The sequence below is a fragment of the Procambarus clarkii genome, chromosome 38 (genome assembly GCF_040958095.1).
Source record: "Procambarus clarkii isolate CNS0578487 chromosome 38, FALCON_Pclarkii_2.0, whole genome shotgun sequence".
NCBI classification, from domain to species: Eukaryota; Metazoa; Arthropoda; class Malacostraca; order Decapoda; family Cambaridae; genus Procambarus; species Procambarus clarkii.
The window spans coordinates 21,308,960-21,331,391 of NC_091187.1; the positions used below are offsets into that span (position 1 = coordinate 21,308,960).

Sequence of the window (22,432 nt, forward strand, 5' to 3'; positions counted from 1 at the left end):
ATAGCACCTCTCCATAAAGGAGGAAAAAAGGCAGACTCCTGCTAACAGGAGTCAGCAGTCGTCTGCTCCTGTACCCACCTGTGTGTAAAACTAGTAGGGTAAGGCTTACCATGAGCTATGGGAAGGGAAAGCTCTCAGCCAGCTAACAGGAGTCAGCAGCCGTCTGCTCCTGTACCCACTTGTGTGTAAAACTAGTAGGGTAAGGCTTACCATGAGCTATGGGAAGGGAAAGCTCTCAGCCAGCTAACAGGAGTCAGCAGCCGTCTGCTCCTGTACCCACCTGTGTGTAAAACTAGTAGGGTAAGGCTTACCATGAGCTATGGGAAGGGAAAGCTCTCAGCCTGCTAACAGGAGTCAGCAGTCGTCTGCTCCTGTACCCACCTGTGTGTAAAACTAGTAGGGTAAGGCTTACCATGAGCTATGGGAAGGGAAAGCTCTCAGCCAGCTAACAGGAGTCAGCAGCCGTCTGCTCCTGTACCCACCTGTGTGTAAAACTAGTAGGGTAAGGCTTACCATGAGCTATGGGAAGGGAAAGCTCTCAGCCAGCTAACAGGAGTCAGCAGCCGTCTGCTCCTGTACCCACCTGTGTGTAAAACTAGTAGGGTAAGGCTTACCATGAGCTATGGGAAGGGAAAGCTCTCAGCCTGCTAACAGGAGTCAGCAGTCGTCTGCTCCTGTACCCACCTGTGTGTAAAACTAGTAGGGTAAGGCTTACCATGAGCTATGGGAAGGGAAAGCTCTCAGCCTGCTAACAGGAGTCAGCAGTCGTCTGCTCCTATACCCACCTGTGTGTAAAACTAGTAGGGTAAGGCTTACCATGAGCTATGGGAAGGGAAAGCTCTCAGCCAGCTAACAGGAGTCAGCAGCCGTCTGCTCCTGTACCCACCTGTGTGTAAAACTAGTAGGGTAAGGCTTACCATGAGCTATGGGAAGGGAAAGCTCTCAGCCAGCTAACAGGAGTCAGCAGCCGTCTGCTCCTGTACCCACCTGTGTGTAAAACTAGTAGGGTAAGGCTTACCATGAGCTATGGGAAGGGAAAGCTCTCAGCCTGCTAACAGGAGTCAGCAGTCGTCTGCTCCTGTACCCACCTGTGTGTAAAACTAGTAGGGTAAGGCTTATCATGAGCTATGGGAAGGGAAAGCTCTCAGCCTGCTAACAGGAGTCAGCAGTCGTCTGCTCCTATACCCACCTGTGTGTAAAACTAGTAGGGTAAGGCTTACCATGAGCTATGGGAAGGGAAAGCTCTCAGCCTGCTAACAGGAGTCAGCAGTCGTCTGCTCCTGTACCCACCTGTGTGTAAAACGTGTAGGGTAAGGCTTACCATGAGCTATGGGAAGGGAAAGCTCTCAGCCTGCTAACAGGAGTCAGCAGTCGTCTGCTCCTGTACCCACCTGTGTGTAAAACTAGTACAGCTGCCCTAGACTATATGAAGGGTCACACTGTGTGTGTCAAGAGCTATATGATACTTAGGTACAGTCGCTGTCAAAAGTCTCTTTCGTGGTTGTGGAGGGGGGGCCTAAAAAAATCTTTGCAATATTGTGTTTCGAAGGTGCCAAGATGGTTCAAGAATTATCACATTTTGTTTTTACATTACCGACAGAGTTATATTTGAATTACATTCTTTAGGAAAAAATCTTTACTGTTACCATTTAAAATGAATGCTATGTGATATAATTATTTTTTCTGACGAAGTGGAGCGTGTGATTAAATATAATGAATGAAGGTTGTGGCACAAAGCGTAGCTTCCACTGACAATAGTGAACAACCACCATAGTTAATGATAGCCCAGGTGGCTTGTGTCCTGTACTGTGATTGGATCTTCAAACACATTGTTATACGTCGTTTTTATACTGTTTTAATATTATCACCATTTATATAAGGGAGCCGGTCGGCCGAGCGGACAGGCCGCTGGACTTGTCATCCGGTGGTCCCGGGTTCGATCCCAGGCGCCGGCGAAAAACAATGGGCAGAGTTTCTTTCACTCTATGCTCCTGTTACCTAGCAGTAAAATAGGTACTTGGGTGTTAGTCAGCTGTCACGGGCTGCTTCCTGGGGGTGGAGGCCTGGTTGAGGACCGGGCCGCGGGGACATTAAAGCCCCGAAATCATCTCAAGATAACTACTGTTTATTTCATTATGCACGTCTAGTAGTTACGTACCAATTCGAGTGTGTACTGCGAATGTCCTTATTTAAGCTGTTTTATTGGCTAATAAAAGTGCAAATGGTAGCTGAAGCTTTGCTGGCAATATGATGGGTGAGAGACCGTGTGGGGGAGCAGTAGAATTCGTCAATTATGTCATTTTAAATGTAAGAAAACACGATTGTTTTAAACTATGTAATACGCTTATAATACTGTATGTGTCATTTGAGACAAATTATCATTTCGTTTTATAAATATATTTTCCAAACCAAATCTAGTTATCAAGTTAAAGTTGCAATATCTGAAGAGTGAGAATCTAGGACACATAGGGGGCCTCGTAGCCTAGTGGATAGCACGCAAGACTCGTAATTCTGTGGCGCGGGTTCGATTCCCGCACGAGGCAGAAACAAATGGGCAAAGTTTCTTTCACCCTGAATGCCCCTGTTACCTAGCAGTAAATAGGTACCTGGGAGTTAGTCAGTTGTCACGGGCTGCTTCCTGGGGGTGGAGGCCTGGTCGAGGACCGGGCCGCGGGGACACTAAAGCCCCGAAATCATCTCAAGATAACCTCAAGATAACCCATTAATTAAACCCTTTACTCTGTGCAGCGAGCAGGTCCTGTTACTGCCAGGTTACTGCCAGGTTTTTCCTTACCTTCATGCAGGAGGTTTCAAGTGCTTGGAATCGAAACATTATATATCCTGTGTGTTTAATATACTTATAACTAGTTGTAGTTAACTAGTTCTGTTTGCATATAGTTTAGCACATTTTCTTATTATTAACACATTAGGTACATCTGCATTTGAGAGCTGCCCTAGAGTATATGACAGAGAGATCAGTGTGTCAAAAAGCTGGCTACGTGGTGGTAAAAACTCTACGGCGTTGTCCATCCACATTTAACTATATAGACCCTAAGTGATCTCAGGGATAAGTCAGCCCATCCTCCATAAATGATAGTACAGAGAGCTACTACGGGTGCGATGTAAACAAATATACACTACTGTATCCTAAAACAGGTTTTGTATTCCTGGAATACGTCAAACAGCGTGCCAAGACTAAGAGTACAGTACTGTAACTGTAAAAAGCAAGTCCTAGGATTAAGAACTGTAGGCCTTGGTGCGATAATAACCAGCACTATGACAGTAACCACCACCACTACAACCAGGTGTGACAGTAACCACCACCACCACCACCACCACCAGGTGAGACAGTAACCACCACCACCACCACCACCAGGTGTGACAGTAACCACCACCACCACCACCACCAGGTGTGACAGTAACCACCACCACCACCACCACCACCACCAGGTGTGACAGTAACCACCACCACCACCACCACCAGGGGTGACAGTAACCACCACCACCACCACCACCACCAGGTGTGACAGTAACCACCACCACCACCAGGTGAGACAGTAACCACCACCACCACCACCACCACAACCAGGTGTGACAGTAACCACCACCACCACCACCACCACCACCACCACCAGGTGAGACAGTAACCACCACCACCACCACCACCACCACCACCAGGTGTGACAGTAACCACCACCACCACCACCACCAGGTGTGACAGTAACCACCACCACCACCACCACCACCACCACCACCACCACCAGGTGTGACAGTAACCACCACCACCACCACCACCAGGTGTGACAGTAACCACCACCACCACCACCACCACCAGGTGTGACAGTAACCACCACCACCACCAGGTGAGACAGTAACCACCACCACCACCACCACCAGGTGTGACAGTAACCACCACCACCACCACCACCACCAGGTGTGACAGTAACCACCACCACCACCAGGTGTGACAGTAACCACCACCACCACCACCACCAGGTGTGACAGTAACCACCACCACCACCACCACCACCACCAGGTGAGACAGTAACCACCACCACCACCACCACCACCACCACCACCACCAGGTGTGACAGTAACGACCACCACCACCACCAGGTGAGACAGTAACCACCACCACCAGCACCACCACCAGGTGTGACAGTAACCACCACCACCACCACCACCACCACCAGGTGTGACTGTAACCACCACCACCACCACCACCACCAGGTGTGACAGTAACCACCACCACCACCACCACCACCAGGTGTGACAGTAACCACCACCACCACCACCACCACCACCAGGTGAGACAGTAACCACCACCACCACCACCACCACCACCACCACCACCACCACCAGGTGTGACAGTAACCACCACCACCACCACCAGGTGAGACAGTAACCACCACCACCAGCACCACCACCAGGTGTGACAGTAACCACCACCACCACCACCACCACCACCAGGTGTGACTGTAACCACCACCACCACCACCACCACCAGGTGTGACAGTAACCACCACCACCACCACCACCACCAGGTGTGACAGTAACCACCACCACCACCAGGTGTGACAGTAACCACCACCACCACCACCAGGTGAGACAGTAACCACCACCACCACCACCACCACCACCACCACCACCACCACCAGGTGTGACAGTAACCACCACCACCACCACCACCACCAGGTGAGACAGTAACCACCACCACCAGCACCACCACCAGGTGTGACAGTAACCACCACCACCACCAGGTGTGACTGTAACCACCACCACCACCACCACCAGGTGTGACAGCGACCACCACCACCACCACCACCACCAGGTGTGACAGTAACCACCACCACCACCACCACCAGGTGTGACAGTAACCACCACCACCACCACCACCAGGTGAGACAGTAACCACCACCACCACCAGGTGAGACAGTAACCACCACAAGGTGTGACAGTAACCACCACCACCACCACCAGGTGAGACAGTAACCACCACCAGGTGTGACAGTAACCACCACCACCAGGTGAGACAGTAACCACCACCACCAGGTGAGACAGTAACCACCACCACCACCACCACCAGGTGAGACAGTAACCACCACCACCAGGTGAGACAGTAACCACCACCAGGTGAGACAGTAACCACCACCAGGTGAGACAGTAACCACCACCAGGTGAGACAGGAACCACCACCACCACCACCACCAGGTGAGACAGTAACCACCACCACCACCAGGTGTGACAGTAACCACCACCACCACCACCAGGTGAGACAGTAACCACCACCACCACCACCAGGTGAGACAGTAACCACCACCACCACCACCAGGTGAGACAGTAACCACCACCACCACCACCAGGTGAGACAGTAACCACCACCAGGGGTGACAGTAACCACCACCACCACCACCACCAGGTGAGACAGTAACCACCACCACCACCAGGTGAGACAGTAACCACCACCACCACCACCAGGTGAGACAGTAACCACCACCACCAGGTGAGACAGGAACCACCACCACCACCAGGTGAGACAGTAACCACCACCACCACCACCACCACCACCACCACCACCACCACCACCACCAGGTGTGACAGGAACCACCACCACCACCACCACCACCACCACCAGCACTAGGTGAGACAGTAACCACCACCACCACCACCACCAGGTGAGACAGTAACCACCACCACCACCACCACCACCAGGTGAGACAGTAACCACCACCACCACCAGGTGAGACAGTAACCACCACCACCAGGTGAGGCAGTAACCACCACCACCACCACCACCACCAGGTGAGACAGTAACCACCACCACCACCACCACCACCACCACCACCAGGTGACAGTAACCACCACCACCAGGTGAGACAGTAACCACCACCAGGTGACAGTAACCACCACCACCAGGTGACAGTAACCACCACCACCAGGTGACAGTAACCACCACCAGGTGACAGTAACCACCACCACCACCAGGTGACAGTAACCACCACCAGGTGACAGTAACCACCACCACCAGGTGAGACAGTAACCACCACCACCAGGTGACAGTAACCACCACCACCAGGTGACAGTAACCACCACCAGGTGACAGTAACCACCACCACCACCAGGTGACAGTAACCACCACCAGGTGAGACAGTAACCACCACCACCAGGTGACAGTAACCACCACCACCAGGTGAGACAGTAACCACCACCACCAGGTGACAGTAACCACCACCACCAGGTGACAGTAACCACCACCACCAGGTGACAGTAACCACCACCACCACCACCACCACCAGGTGAGACAGTAACCACCACCACCAGGTGACAGTAACCACCACCACCAGGTGAGACAGTAACCACCACCACCAGGTGACAGTAACCACCACCACCAGGTGACAGTAACCACCACCACCAGGTGACAGTAACCACCACCACCACCACCACCACCAGGTGAGACAGTAACCACCACCACCAGGTGACAGTAACCACCACCACCAGGTGAGACAGTAACCACCACCACCAGGTGACAGTAACCACCACCACCAGGTGACAGTAACCACCACCACCAGGTGACAGTAACCACCACCACCACCACCACCACCAGGTGACAGTAACCACCACCACCAGGTGACAGTAACCACCACCACCACCACCACCACCACCACCACCACCAGGTGACAGTAACCACCACCACCAGGTGACAGTAACCACCACCACCAGGTGACAGTAACCACCACCACCACCACCACCTCCACCACCACCAGGTGACAGTAACCACCACCACCACCACCACCACCACCAGGTGACAGTAACCACCACCACCAGGTGACAGTAACCACCACCACCACCACCACCACCACCAGGTGACAGTAACCACCACCACCACCACCACCACCACCACCACCAGGTGACAGTAACCACCACCACCACCACCACCACCACCAGGTGACAGTAACCACCACCACCACCAGGTGACAGTAACCACCACCACCACCACCAGGTGACAGTAACCACCACCACCACCACCACCACCACCAGGTGACAGTAACCACCACCACCACCACCACCACCACCAGGTGACAGTAACCACCACCACCAGGTGACAGTAACCACCACCACCACCACCACCACCACCAGGTGACAGTAACCACCACCACCACCACCACCACCACCAGGTGACAGTAACCACCTCCACCACCACCAGGTGACAGTAACCACCACCACCACCACCACCACCACCACCACCAGGTGACAGTAACCACCACCACCACCACCACCACCAGGTGACAGTAACCACCACCACCAGGTGACAGTAACCACCACCACCAGGTGACAGTAACCACCACCACCAGGTGACAGTAACCACCACCACCAGGTGACAGTAACCACCACCACCACCACCACCTCCACCACCACCAGGTGACAGTAACCACCACCACCACCACCACCACCACCACCACCAGGTGACAGTAACCACCACCACCACCACCACCACCAGGTGACAGTAACCACCACCACCAGGTGACAGTAACCACCACCACCAGGTGACAGTAACCACCACCACCAGGTGACAGTAACCACCACCACCACCACCACCACCACCACCAGGTGACAGTAACCACCACCACCAGGTGACAGTAACCACCACCACCAGGTGACAGTAACCACCACCACCAGGTGACAGTAACCACCACCAGCACTGGCTGGTAGTCTAGGAACTTGCGCTTCTCTTCAAAAACAAAAACAAATCCCATTAACGTGATGAATCATTGAGAAAATCAGTAGGAGCCGTGGGGAGGATTCGAACCTGTGTTCTGGGTACTCCCAAGCACACGCCTTACACCACTTCACCACAGCATGGTCAAGAGGCCAGTGAGCTTGGAGTCTAGATACAATTCCTAGACTATATAAGCGATAGCTTAGGTGGGCTGTTGGGGTTCGTACGTCACTGGTTTATCAAACCCGTTGCAATCTTTACGTTTCTGGTTAAGCAAAAACGCTGCATTTTGGACGGAGTGACGAGAGAACCGGATACTACCTCAAGACCTTTCCGCGTTTTCTGACGTTCACAATATTGCTGGAATATGTTAGGCTTTTAAACCAACTTGTTGCAGCTCCTGGGCTCCGACACTCATATGTCAACTTTGTTAATGCGAGTTATTTAATACATTGTAAAAATAAAGTACTGAAATATTCTTGTAGTCCTTACCCAGACTTGTTTACACTTGTAATAACTACCGAATTGCTTGTTTAGATGCTTGCCCCCTTCATTTACACTTTAACTACTTGCTCCCTGGTTTACACACGTGCATCTAATTTACACTTGCAACAATTGAATCGCTTGCAACAAGTTAATTACTAGATAACGAGGGAACAATCACCAGGACCCTCAGAGGGAGCGCTCATGTGGCTCACAATCACCAACAATTGTTGTGTTCCGCCTAAATTTGGAAGTAATTGTACTTTCTTTCCTACCCTGCTTGTGAAGCTGCCTCCAAGCTTCGTCCCTCAAGCTGCCTCCAAGCTTCGTCCCTCAAGCTGCCTCCAAGCTTAGTCCTTCAAGGTGCCTCCAAGCTTAGTCCTTCAAGGTGCCTCCAAGTTTAGTCCCTCAAGCTGCCTCCAAGCTTAGTCCTTCAAGGTGCCTCCAAGCTTAGTCCTTCAAGGTGCCTCCAAGCTTAGTCCTTCAAGCTGCCTCCAAGCTTCGTCCCTCAAGCTGCCTCCAAGCTTAGTCCTTCAAGCTGCCTCCAAGCTTAGTCCTTCAAGGTGCCTCCAAGTTTAGTCCCTCAAGCTGCCTCCAAGCTTAGTCCTTCAAGCTGCCTCCAAGCTTAGTCCTTCAAGCTGCCTCCAAGCTGCCTCCAAGCTTAGTCCTTCAAGCTGCCTCCAAGCTTCGTCCCTCAAGCTGCCTCCAAGCTTAGTCCCTCAAGCTGCCTCCAAGCTTAGTCCCTCAAGCTGCCTCCAAGCTTAGTCCTTCAAGCTGCCTCCAAGCTTAGTCCTTCAAGCTGCCTCCAAGCTTAGTCCTTCAAGCTGCCTCCAAGCTTCGTCCCTCAAGCTGCCTCCAAGCTTAGTCCTTCAAGCTGCCTCCAAGTTTAGTCCTTCAAGCTGCCTCCAAGCTTAGTCCCTCAAGCTGCCTCCAAGCTTAGTCCCTCAAGCTGCCTCCAAGCTTAGTCCTTCAAGCTGCCTCCAAGCTTCGTCCCTCAAGCTGCCTCCAAGCTTCGTCCTTCAAGCTGCCTCCAAGCTTAGTCCTTCAAGCTGCCTCCAAGCTTAGTCCCTCAAGCTGCCTCCAAGCTTAGTCCTTCAAGCTGCCTCCAAGCTTAGTCCTTCAAGCTGCCTCCAAGCTTAGTCCTTCAAGCTGCCTCCAAGCTTAGTCCCTCAAGCTGCCTCCAATCTTAGTCCTTCAAGCTGCCTCCAAGCTTAGTCCTTCAAGCTGCCTCCAAGCTTAGTCCTTCAAGCTGCCTCCAAGCTTAGTCCCTCAAGCTGCCTCCAAGCTTAGTCCCTCAAGCTGCCTCCAAGCTTAGTCCTTCAAGCTGCCTCCAAGCTTAGTCCTTCAAGCTGCCTCCAAGCTTAGTCCCTCAAGCTGCCTCCAAGCTTAGTCCCTCAAGCTGCCTCCAAGCTTAGTCCTTCAAGCTGCCTCCAAGCTTCGTCCCTCAAGCTGCCTCCAAGCTTCGTCCTTCAAGCTGCCTCCAAGCTTAGTCCTTCAAGCTGCCACCAATCTTAGTCCTTCAAGCTGCCTCCAAGCTTCGTCCCTCAAGCTGCCTCCAAGCTTAGTCCTTCAAGTTGCATCCAAGCTTAGTCCTTCAAGCTGCCTCCAAGCTTAGTCTCTCAAGCTGCCTCCAATCTTAGTTCTTCAAGCTGCCTCCAAGCTTAGTCCTTCAAGCTGCCTCCAAGCTTAGTCCTTCAAGCTGCCTCCAAGCTTAGTCCCTCAAGCTGCCTCCAAGCTTAGTCCCTCAAGCTGCCTCCAAGCTTAGTCCTTCAAGCTGCCTCCAAGCTTAGTCCCTCAAGCTGCCTCCAATCTTAGTCCTTCAAGCTGCCTCCAATCTTAGTCCTTCAAGCTGCCTCCAATCTTAGTCCTTCAAGCTGCCTCCAAGCTTAGTCCCTCAAGCTGCCTCCAAGCTTAGTCCCTCAAGCTGCCTCCAAGCTTAGTCCCTCTGAAAAACGATTTTCAGTGATATATCACGCCAGTGTGATCTGAGTGTGGTCTGAGTGTGGTCTGAGTGTGATCTGAGTGTGGTCTGAGTGTGATCTTAGTGTGGTCTGAGTGTGATCTGAGTGTGTTCTGAGTGTGATCTGAGTGTGGTCTGAGTGTGGTCTGAGTGTGATCTGAGTGTGATCTGAGTGTGGTCTGAGTGTGATCTGAGTGTGGTCTGAGTGTGATCTGAGTGTGGTCTGAGTGTGGTCTGAGCGTGATCTGAGTGTGGTCTGAGTGTGATCTGAGTGTGATCTGAGTGTGGTCTGAGTGTGATCTTAGTTTGGTCTGAGTGTGTTCTGAGTGTGGTCTGAGTGTGGTCTGAGTGTGATCTTAATGTGGTCTGAGTGTGATCTGAGTGTGGTCTGAGCGTGATCTGAGTGTGATCTTAGTGTGGTCTGAGTGTGATCTGAGTGTGGTCTGTGCGTGATCTGAGTGTGATATGAGTGTGGTCTGAGTGTGGTTTGAGTGTGGTCTAAGTGTGATCTGAGTGTGGTCTGAGTGTGATCTGAGTGTGGTCTTAGTGTGATCTGAGTGTGGTCTGAGTGTGATCTGAGTGTGGTCTGAGTGTGATCTGAGTGTGGTCTGAGTGTGGTATGAGCGTGATCTGAGTGTAGTCTGAGTGTGGTCTGAGTGTGATCTTAGTGTGGTCTGAGTGTGATCTGAGTGTGATCTGAGTGTGATCTGTGTGTGATCTGAGTGTGGTATGAGTGTGGTATGAGTGTGGTCTGAGTGTGATCTGAGTGTGATCTGAGTGTGGTCTGAGTGTGGTCAGAGTGTTATCTGAGCTTGGTCTGAGTGTGATCTGAGTGTGATCTGAGTGATCTGAGTGTTTTCTGAGTGTGGTCTGAGTGTGGTCTGAGTGTGATCTGAGTGATCTGAGTGTGAGCTGAGTGTGATCTGAGTGTGGCGTAAGGGTGTGAACACCATACCGTCGACCAGAGTGTGGTCGGGTCGACTGTAAAACCCAGGTTGGGCTCCGGCTCGGGGCCTCCAGAACCTCCCAGACGACTCCCTTGTTCCGGGTTGGTCGACCTAGGAACCATCGTGGCTGAGTCGGTTAATTAATTAAGGCAGTAGTTTGGGAATAACCAGGTCGCGAGTTCAATTCACTACATTGCCTCAAAATTATTTATTTATATATATATATCAACCCGTTCTCGCAAATTCGTAGAGTCAATATTGACTTATTAAATAAGTGCATAGGTGACATACTAAACATAATAGATACCCTTAAAAAGATTCATAGAAAACACCGACCTTACCTAACCTTGTTAGTATCTTAAGATAAGCATCTTATAGCTTCGTAATTACAATTGTTACTTAACCTATTATAGGTATAGGTTAAGTAATAATTGTAATTACGAAGCAATAAGATGCTTATCTTAAGATACTAACAAGGTTAGGTAAGGTCGGTGTTTTCTATGAATCCTTTTAAGGGTATATATTATGTTTAGTATATCACCTATGCACGTAGTTAATAAGTCAATATTGACTTTATGAATTTGCGAGAACGGGTTGATATATATATATATATATATATATATATATATATATATATATATATATATATATATATATATATATTATTAAATATGACCGAAAAAGTAAGATTAATAATTCTAACACGAATTTTCTCGATCTTTCTTACGTTTCTTTTCACTGTTGATGGTAATTCAAAAATCAAATGCTCTCTTGAGGACTGTAAGCCTCCAAAAACTCAGTATATTGGCAAGACAACAACATCTCTTTCCAGGCGTTTAACGATGCATAAGCAACAGGGCTCCATTAAGGAACATATAGTCTCTTCCCACAACCAGACCATCACCAGAGAAATCTTAGCAAACAACACAGAAATCATCGATAGATACAGCGATAGCAGGCGGCTTGACATCTGCGAGGCACTACACATCAAGAAGTCAACACCAGCAATCAACAGCCAATTAATGCACCACTATATTCTACCCACTTCAAGACTCCGCTCCAATATAGAAGCATCAAGAAATATGGGCCAATAGGCCCTCTGCAATTTCTTCCATTCTTACCTTCATTACCCATTGTTTCGTGTTCTGTCTTGTGTTGAAAGTTTTGTTCACCTCATCCAAAACTGTTGTAACATATCACCTCACCCAAAATGCGGGTATAAAATGAAAAATGAAAGCTGTTTAAATCAGAGCATAGTAAGAACTCTGTTTAGTGTTTGCAGGTAATAGTTGTGTGGGTGTAACCTAAAAGTCTTTGAAAATGTAATAAGTTATTACGAAACGCGTTCAATTGTCGCGTCAGACTAGAAATATAAATGAATTTTGGAGAATTGATTTTTTAATTATCATCAACAGTGAAAAGAAACATAAGAAAGATCGAGAAAATTCGTGTTAGAATTATTAATCTTACTTATATATATATATATATATATATATATATATATATATATATATATATATATATATATATATATATATATATATATATATATATATATATGTCGTACCTAGTAGCCAGAACTCACTTCTCAGCCTACTATTCAAGGCCCGATTTGCCTAATAAGCCAAGTTTTCCTGAATTAATATATTTACTATAATTTTTTTCTTATGAAATGATAAAGCTACCCTTTTCTCTATGTATGAGGTCAATTTTTTTTATTGGAGTTAAAATTAACGTAGATATATGACCGAACCTAACCAACCCTACCTAACCTAACCTAACCTATATTTATAGGTAAGGTTAGGTTAGGTAGCCAAAAAAAGCTAGGTTAGGTTAGGTTAGGTTAGGTAGGTTAGGTAGACGAAAAAACATTAATTCATGAAAACTTGGCTTATTAGGCAAATCGGGCCTTGAATAGTAGGCTGAGAAGTGCGTTCTGGCTATTAGGTACGACATATATATATATATATATATATATATATATATATATATATATATATATATATATATATATATATATATATATATATATATATATATATATATATATATATATATATATATATATATATATATATATAATTTTGTGAGGGTACCACCTCTGGTGCCAATGTGGGGACCCATAGCCTCGGAGAAGAAAATAAAAAGTATTCAGAGGAGACCTTGTGGTTTCTCACTGAACACTAATATTATCTTCTTCTACCACCCCCATTCTTTTGTATGTACACATATATATTTACTTTATTTGAACTTTGTTACAAAAAAGGAATTACATATGGGTTACAAAGATGGTTGTCATCGGTTGTCGAGTTCCTCCAGCTCCTCAGATGGCGGGCAGGAACCCTGGATGCAGTGCGCATTTCCCCTCTGTATCGCCACACTGAGGCGCTGGAAAAGCACCTATATATATATAAAAATATATATATATATATATATATATATATATATATATATATATATATATATATATATATATATATATATATATATATATATATATATATATATATATATATATATATATATATCGTACCTAGTAGCCAGAACGCACTTCTCGGCCTACTATGCAAGGCCTGATTTGCCTAATAGGCCGAGTGATTTCCTTTATTTTCAATTGTTGCAATTGGTTTATTTTAAATATTAATATATTATGAACATAAATTATTGATTTATTTATATTAGTTTAGGTTAGGTTAAGATAGGTTAGGTTAGGTTAGGTAGGGTTGGTTAGGTTCACTCATATATCTACGTTAGGTTTAACTCAAATTTAAAAAAACATTAGCTCATACATAATGAAATGAATAGCTTTATCATTTCATATGAAAAAAATTGAAAAATATTGAAATTCAGGAAAACTTGGCTTTTTAGGCAAATCAGGACTTGTATAGTAGGGCGAGAAGTGCGTTCTGGCTACTAGGTACAACATATGCATAGCAAAAAATACTAAGAAGTTTAAACTCACTCAAAGAACTTTAAGTTTGAAGGCAGTGCAAATAAACGTTCTAAAAGACATTCATTCTGTACATTGATGGATAAAAAGCTTATTATAAGCGGAATGCAAGTATCATTGAGGATTTAAAAATAGCTTAAGACCCTTGCAGGTGGCTGGGTGGGGAGTGCCAAGATGGGCCACCAGCTGGGGTCTTGCTGCGCCTTCTTAGTGAGGAGCTGAACTTTCTTCAGATCACACTTCCCGCACCGTGTCGGGTTGCTCAGGGAAACTTATACTGCCTCAGTGTTGCTTCTTGCACCGTATCTAGCAATGTTGCAACTGGGTCACATTGGGTGGATTATATCAGCTGCCGCCAGCACACCAGCGAGGGAGGGAGGGAGGGAGGGTCGAGTGAGAGATGGAGAGTAAGGAGGGAGTGAGAGGGATGGAGGGGGAGGAGGGAGAGAAGGAGAGGAAGACATGGATAGAATTAATAGTCAAAGAAAAGTCAAACACGATCATGTGACACGCTTTCAGCGAGTCCAAGTGATAAGATGGAAAAGTTTCCCTCCCTCCCTTCCTCCACCTCCCGCCCTCACTCAGCCACCCACCCCCTCTCCCGCACCCCTCACTACCCCCCCCCCCGGCCTCCTTCACCCCCCCCCTGCCTCCCTCACCCCGCCGCTGCCACTAAAAAAAAAAAAAAACGAATTTCCCCAGACTTTCCTCCCGCCAGGTGGAAAGTATCGGAGGTCAAATTACTCTTTCTGTCTCGCAAGTGAAATGCCAGATGGTCCGAGTTGAGAGGTGTGAGGAAGAGGGGAGCGGGGGGAGGAAGAGGGGAGCGGGGGGATGGAAGAGGGGAGCGGGGGGAAGGAAGAGGGGAGCGGGGGAAGGAAGAGGGGAGCGGGGGAAGGAAGAGAGGAGCGGGGGAAGGAAGAGGGGAGCGGGGGAAGGAAGAGAGGAGCGGGGGAAGGAAGAGGGGAGCGGGGGAAGGAAGAGGGGAGCGGGGGGGAAGGAAGAAGGGAGCGGGGGAAGGAAGAGGGGAGCGGGGGGAGGAAGAGGGGAGTGGAGGAAGATGTGAGAGGGAGGACACGATATATCACGTCAGATGGAATTCCAGGATGCGGCAGGAAGAGGGTTTGGAAGATGACAAAGATGACATACCCGTCTCCTCCTCTCCCCGTCTCCTCCCCATACCCGTCCCCAGCTCACCCCCCTACACCCCGTCTTCTCCCCCTACCCGTCCCCCAGCCCCCCCCCCTACACCAATGTCATCTTAGTGGGAAGTGAACGCAGCTCCTAAACTCTTGTAAACAAAAACCTTAAGTTACCAGCGTGTGTCCGGCAAGATATATGGAAGGAATGTATTTTGAGTGGCTATCCATATATTGTGCCTGCCGGACTGAGGATGGGAGAGGGTGTGGGGGGAAGGATTTGTGTGTGGGAGGAACTGGAGAACAGGGGAAAAGACGGGGGAGAGAGAGGCAGAGGGGAGATGGAGAAAGCAGAATAGGGAAAGAATGAGAAAGTTGGAAAGCTTAGAGACACATGGTGAAAGATAGTGGCAGGGGGGGGGGGAGTGGGAACTTATTCTTAACGTAAACTCATAATAAACTCATCACTTTAGTTTCTACTGTCAAGCTTCAGATAAGATGATGTTCGATAACAGCTCTAGCTTGCAGTTTCATTATGAATATCAGTACCATTCCTAATGGATAATCTTAGTTAAAAAATAACAACATTTATCAAAAGAAAGCCCTAAGTCAACGCGGCAATAAAGCACAGTAGAGATGGACACAATAAAAAAAACTGATTTGTTTAGAAACTTGAAAGACAAGACAGATGCACGACCTATATGGCAGGTACCTTTAACAGCTGTCTGGCAGTAATATACAAGCCTCAGTAAGGAGAATGAAAACACCGACAATGAATACAAAGATATCCCATCTCACATTTATGGAATGAAAAGTTATGAAAGTGAGACGTTCCGGTCCGCCCTGGACCCTTATGTGACGACGTTCCGGTCCGTGCTGGCCTCTCATGTGAGGACACTCCGGTCCGTCCTGGACCCTTATCAAGTCACAGCAAGAGTGGGGAGAGTCCATATAAGGCAAGAGGAGAGGTGTGAGGAAGGTGATGAGATATAGGACAGGAAAACCAAGATGCTGTACTGTATGTACATTAACTAAATTCAAACTTCCTCACTTTCATTTTCATGTGAGTGGTTCGGGTTATTTGCTTCAGCCAAGTTACTGACTCACACATGTAGAGATGTATATATCACAGAAGGAGAGCACACAGAAAGCTCGACACGCACATGAACAATTGGGATGTGATTAAATACTCCAGAGTAATAATAGGACGATGGAATTGCCAAGACGAGGCGGCAGTAGAAGCCACCGCCAGTATTTATAAAAGCAGATACGATAGACGACATAACGGTTAGGGATCACAGCTTTACACGATCGACGGCGCGAAAGGCGCGGCCCAAGAGTTGGAGCTCAATTCCGCAGGAATATAAACGCTTGACCAGCCCATTTCCCCCAACCTACACAAGACTTCTACAAACCTCAAGCTAACCCCAAACTTCGCAACCAAACTGTTGTATCAACCCCGCATTTAACGACGGTGTGAGCCCGTCTAAATATATCCAGGGGACCGGAACGCGCTTCTCTCAGCCACCCATCACCGGAGCATTCTGGGAATTCCTTGGAGGCTGGAATTCCAGGCATGTCCATCCCCGTGTGACGAGTGGTGCCAGACGCTCCTCACGCTCGATCCTCGACTCAACATCCTTCCCTCTTCCTCCGTCGCCTCCACACTATAACACCAGGCTCGCTACTCTGGCATGTTGATAATAATACTCATAATAAAAGCTGTTTGAAACTAATGTTAGCAAATCCCTGGGACCTGACTGTGTAACTCTCTGCATGGCTAAATGTTGCGTCCTTGCACTTGCAACCTCTCTTACAGCCTCTTCCACGCTTACATTGTGGAAGATGACACATGAGTCTTGAGTGTGGCGTCTGCGACATTGATGGAGGTTGTCTTAGTGTCTTGCATGAAGGCGGAGTGAGGTTTATGAAACTGAGTTGATGACAATCTTGAGTAGTTCGTCAAAATCTAAGTAACACAACCCTCTAGATTATCTTCCTGTTAACATACCATAGAGTGAACCCTGGAGTGTGTGAGGACACCACTTCCTCTCAACATAACATAGAGGGAAGTGAACATTAATGAGATGTGATCGGTCGGCTCCTGTGGGACTTCTTCATCGATGACATCTTTAAGTTAAATACCAGAGGCTTGTGGCTATTAAGAAGACCGTACCATGACATTTTCTAGGAGACAACCGATGTAAATTACACCAATACTTAAGACAACATTGTCTTGGGGACTACAGTGCGGTTATGGTTGTCCCAGAACAAGGACAACTGGAGGTTGTCTCAAGGAGCCACCAAACACCGTCCTGTCATAAGGAAACACCGCTACACACCCCATCAATTACCGTATTAACAATGACCATTTATGAAGGTCTGAGCTTCCTACACTTGTGAAGAGTCTCACTGCTCAATCCACTACTCAACCAGCTGGTTCAAGGATGACAGCTCGTCACCGAGGGTCTTCAAACTCAGGTCAATAATGGAGTTATTAGCCACTGAGTAGGGAGTCCGGACCACAGCTTTAACATGTTAAGGCAGAACTCGAAACCGGGTTGCACACCAACGGCCAGATTCACGAAGCAGTTACGCAAGCAGTTACGAACCTGGCCATCTTTTCTCAATCTTTGGCGGCTTTGTTTACAATTGTTAAACATTTAATGAGCTCCGAAGCACCAGGAGCTGTTTTATAACAATGACAACAGTGATTGGCAAGTTTCATGCTTGTAAACTGTTTAATAAATGTAACCAAAGCCGTCAAGGTTGAGTAAAGATATACAGGTTCGTAAGTACTTGCGTAACTGCTTCGTAATCTGGCTCCTAGTGTATCTGGCAAGAGTACTGTATTTGACCCAACCTGCACATACACACTCTTCAAACACAATAGAGCTGTCAGTGGTCTACGTGTATTCTAAACTGTTTACAGTTTCATAAACCTTATGTTGCCTCTCCACGTGTCTACTCCACAAGAACACACTACCGAGCAAGAGGTGCGATACATAACTACCAGACTCATATTACCAGCACCAACACACAGTAACTACCAGAGTTACAGAAATGACAGAAGACCCAGACAGGAATATGACAGAAACAACATGGCTACTATTAATATAATAGAGAGAGCAGCTTCTGTGGCTAGCAGGAACGGATCCAGACTACTAATCATGGGAGACTTCAACCATGGGAAGATAGATTGGGGGAACAGAGACCAACATGGAGGACCAGACACATGGAGAGCTAAGCTGCTGGACGTGGCCACAAGAAACTTTCTAAGTCAACATATCAAGGGACCGACAAGAATGAGAGAGAAGATGAACCTGCAATGCTCGATCTGATATTTACCCTAAATGAGTGGGATATAAGGGAAGTTAAGTTGGAAAGCCCCCCTTGGGAATGAGTGATCAAAGTGTATTTGAGCTTTGAGTACCTGGTGAGCTAGGAATTATCTCCCCCTAAAAAGAACTAAGAAACAAAGGCTGGCATACCGAAAGGGAAATTAGGAGGAGATGAGAAGCTTCCTAAGGAAAAATACCTTGGGACACAGACCTCAGAGCTACGTCTGTACAAGACATGATGGGACTATGTCACCCAAAAGTGTCAGGAGGCAGTAAACAGTTCATCCCGCCCAACAGAAAAAATCCGAGAAGCAAAAGAAAATCCGTGGTTTAATAGGGCATGTATGGAAGGCAAGGTACTGAACAAAAGGGCGTGAGGAACTTCCGTAATAACAGAACACCAGAAAGCAGAGAGAGATACCAGAGAACCAGGAACAAGTATCTTAGTGTGAGAAGCAAGAGAAAAAAGTATTAAAATTATATAGCAAATAAAGCTAAGACCGAACCAAAGCTACTACAGTCACATCAGGAAGGAAAACAACAGTGAAGGAATAGGTGATGAAACTTAGAACAGGCGAGGACAGGTATACAGACAATGACAAAGAGGTGTGTGAAGAACCTCAACAAGAGGTTCCAGGAGGTCTTCACAATAGAAACAAGGAGAGGTCACTGTGCTAGGAGAGGTGGCAGTAAACCAGGCGGCCTTGGAAGGGTTTCGAAATTACAAGAGATGAGGGTCCAAGAGACATCTCTTGGATTTGGACATAAGTAAAGCTGTTGGTTTGGACGGGATCTCACTATGGGTACTGAAAGAGTGTGCAGAGGCACTTTGCTTCCCACTCTCCACAAGTGTATAGTAGGTCACTGGAGACGGGAGACCTACCAGAAATATGGAAGACGGCTAATGTAGTCCCAATATACAAAAAGGGTGACAGACAAGAGGCACTGAACTACAGGACAGTGTCCTTAACTTGTATACCATGCAAGGTGATGGAGAAGATTGTGAGAAAAAACCTAGTAACACATCTTGAGAGAAGAGACTTCGTGACAACCCATCAACATGGGTTCAGGGAGGGTAAATCTTGCCTTACAGGCTTGATAGAATTCTACGATCAGGTGACAAAGATTAAGCAAGAAAGAGAAGGCTGGGCGGACTGCATTTTTCTTGGACTGTCGGAAAGCCTTTGACACAGTACCCCATAAGAGCCTGGTACATAAACTGGAGAAACAGGCAGGAGTGACTGGTAAGGTGCTCCAGTGGATAAGGGAGTACCTAAGCAATAGGAAGCAGAGAGTTACAGTGAGGGGTGAGACCTTAGACTGGCGTGAAGTTACCAGTGGAGTCCCACAGGGCTCTGTACTCGAACTTATCCTCTTTCTGAAATACGTAAATGATCTCCCAGAAGTATAGACTCATTCCTCTCAATGTTTGCTGACGCCAAAATTATGAGAAGGATTAAGACAGAGGAGGACAGCTTGAGGCTTCAAGAAGACCTGGACAAGCTGCAGGAATGGTCGAACAAATGGTTGTTAGAGTTTAACCCAAGCAAATGTAATGTACGAGGGTTAGTGCACGTCACCTCGCCCCAACGTCAAGGTAATCGATCACCGCAGCATCTTGAAGTCACTGTTACAATCAATAGTGACCCAGGTGACGCCACGTGATGTGTCTCTAGGGACATCCTACACGTCTCCCTCATTACATTACACAGTGACATCACATTAACCTGATACACACAGTGACATCACATTACCTGATACACAGTAACATCACATTACCTGATACACACAGTGACATCACATTACCTGATACACAGTAACATCACATTACCTGATACACACAGTGACATCACATTACCTGATACACACAGTGACACCACATTACCTGATCTTCAAAAGGATTTAGTACTATTAAACAGGAAAGTACTTTAGGAATGTCCTGATGCTACATAGCCTTCCCGGCTTGGTGCCTTCTTCTGATAATTACTTACTTACTTTAGTTGTTGTTGCTGTTGTTTAAGATTTGCTACCTGGAACAAAAAGTTCCAAGTAGCACGGGCTATGGTGAGCCCGTAATGGACTTGACTTACTTAAGGAATGTCTTGTCCTAATCATTCCTTCCTGGTCTGACATTGTCACACTGTTCATCTTGTGTTAATTTCTACGTGATTGACCAATGATATTACTGTGTATATGACGAGAGCGTTTGATGGAGAACTGGTTGGGTTCCAGCTCTGTGGCTCCAGACTCCTTGTGGCTTCGCACCCACTCTACCTTGTGCAACTTTTAGCATATCATGTGTAAATGAGCGTGCGTCTGGGGTCACTCAGGACTCTAGTTCGATCACATCGTCCCGCTCCATATTCTCACGTGCCACTGTTGATGCCGTGAGAGAGAGACCACTACGCCTGCTCCCCCCACCCCCTTCCACCAGCACCGTGCATGCCAGGCAGACCAACAGAGCGGGGCAGACCAACAGAGCCAGACAGACCAACAGAGGCAGGCAGACCAACAGAGCCAGGCAGACCAACAGAGCGGGGCAGACCAACAGAGCCAGACAGACCAACAGAGGCAGGCAGACCAACAGAGCCAGGCAGACCAACAGAGCAAGGCAGACCAACAGAGTCAGACAGACCAACAGAGCGAGGCAGACCAACAGAGCGAGGCAGACCAACAGAGCCAGACAGACCAACAGAGCCAGGCAGGCCAACAGAGCCAGACAGACCAACAGAGCCAGGCAGACCAACAGAGCCAGACAGACCAACAGAGCCAGACAGACCAACAGAGCCAGACAGACCAACAGAGCCAGGCAGACCAACAGAGCCAGACAGGCCAACAGAGCAAGGCAGACCAACAGAGCCAGGCAGACCAACAGAGCAAGGCAGACCAACAGACGGGGCAGACCAACAGAGCGGGGCAGACCAACAGAGCGGGGCAGACCAACAGAGCCAGGCAGACCAACAGAGCCAGACAGACCAACAGAGCAAGGCAGACCAACAGAGCCAGGCAGACCAACAGAGCAAGGCAGACCAACAGAGCCAGGCAGACCAACAGAGCAAGGCAGACCAACAGAGCCAGACAGACCAACAGAGCGAGGCAGACCAACAGAGCGAGGCAGACCAACAGAGCGAGGCAGACCAACAGAGCCAGACAGACCAACAGAGCAAGGCAGACCAACAGAGCGGGGCAGACCAACAGAGCCAGACAGACCAACAGAGCGAGGCAGACCAACAGAGCGAGGCAGACCAACAGAGCGAGGCAGACCAACAGAGCGAGGCAGGCCAACAGAGCGAGGCAGACCAACAGAGCCAGACAGACCAACAGAGCGAGGCAGGCCAACAGAGCGAGGCAGACCAACAGAGCGAGGCAGACCAACAGAGCGAGGCAGACCAACAGAGCGGGGCAGACCAACAGAGCGAGGCAGACCAACAGAGCGAGGCAGACCAACAGAGCCAAGCAGACCAATAGAGCCAGGCAGACCAACAGAGCGAGGCAGACCAACAGAGCCAGGCAGACCAACAGAGCGAGGCAGACCAACAGAGCGAGGCAGACCAACAGAGCCAGACAGACCAACAGAGCAAGGCAGACCAACAGAGCGGGGCAGACCAACAGAGCCAGACAGACCAACAGAGCGAGGCAGACCAACAGAGCGAGGCAGACCAACAGAGCGAGGCAGACCAACAGAGCGAGGCAGGCCAACAGAGCGAGGCAGACCAACAGAGCCAGACAGACCAACAGAGCGAGGCAGGCCAACAGAGCGAGGCAGACCAACAGAGCGAGGCAGACCAACAGAGCGAGGCAGACCAACAGAGCGGGGCAGACCAACAGAGCGAGGCAGACCAACAGAGCGAGGCAGACCAACAGAGCCAAGCAGACCAATAGAGCCAGGCAGACC

General features: G+C 48.4%; 1 protein-coding gene across 1 annotated transcript; it reads left to right on the forward strand.

Annotated features, from left to right (window-relative positions):
• The first annotated feature begins 20,979 nt into the window (after positions 1-20,979).
• LOC123771987 (clumping factor B-like) lies at positions 20,980-22,005 on the forward strand. Its single transcript, XM_045764847.2, has one exon. It carries the CDS (start codon positions 20,980-20,982, stop codon positions 22,003-22,005), a length of 1,026 nt encoding a protein of 341 aa, XP_045620803.2.
• Positions 22,006-22,432: the final 427 nt, after the last annotated feature.

Bases quoted from the DNA above. Each gene is read 5' to 3' on its own strand.
- LOC123771987 (XM_045764847.2), top strand. From the start codon at position 20,980: ATGCCAGGCAGACCAACAGAGCGGGGCAGACCAACAGAGCCAGACAGA.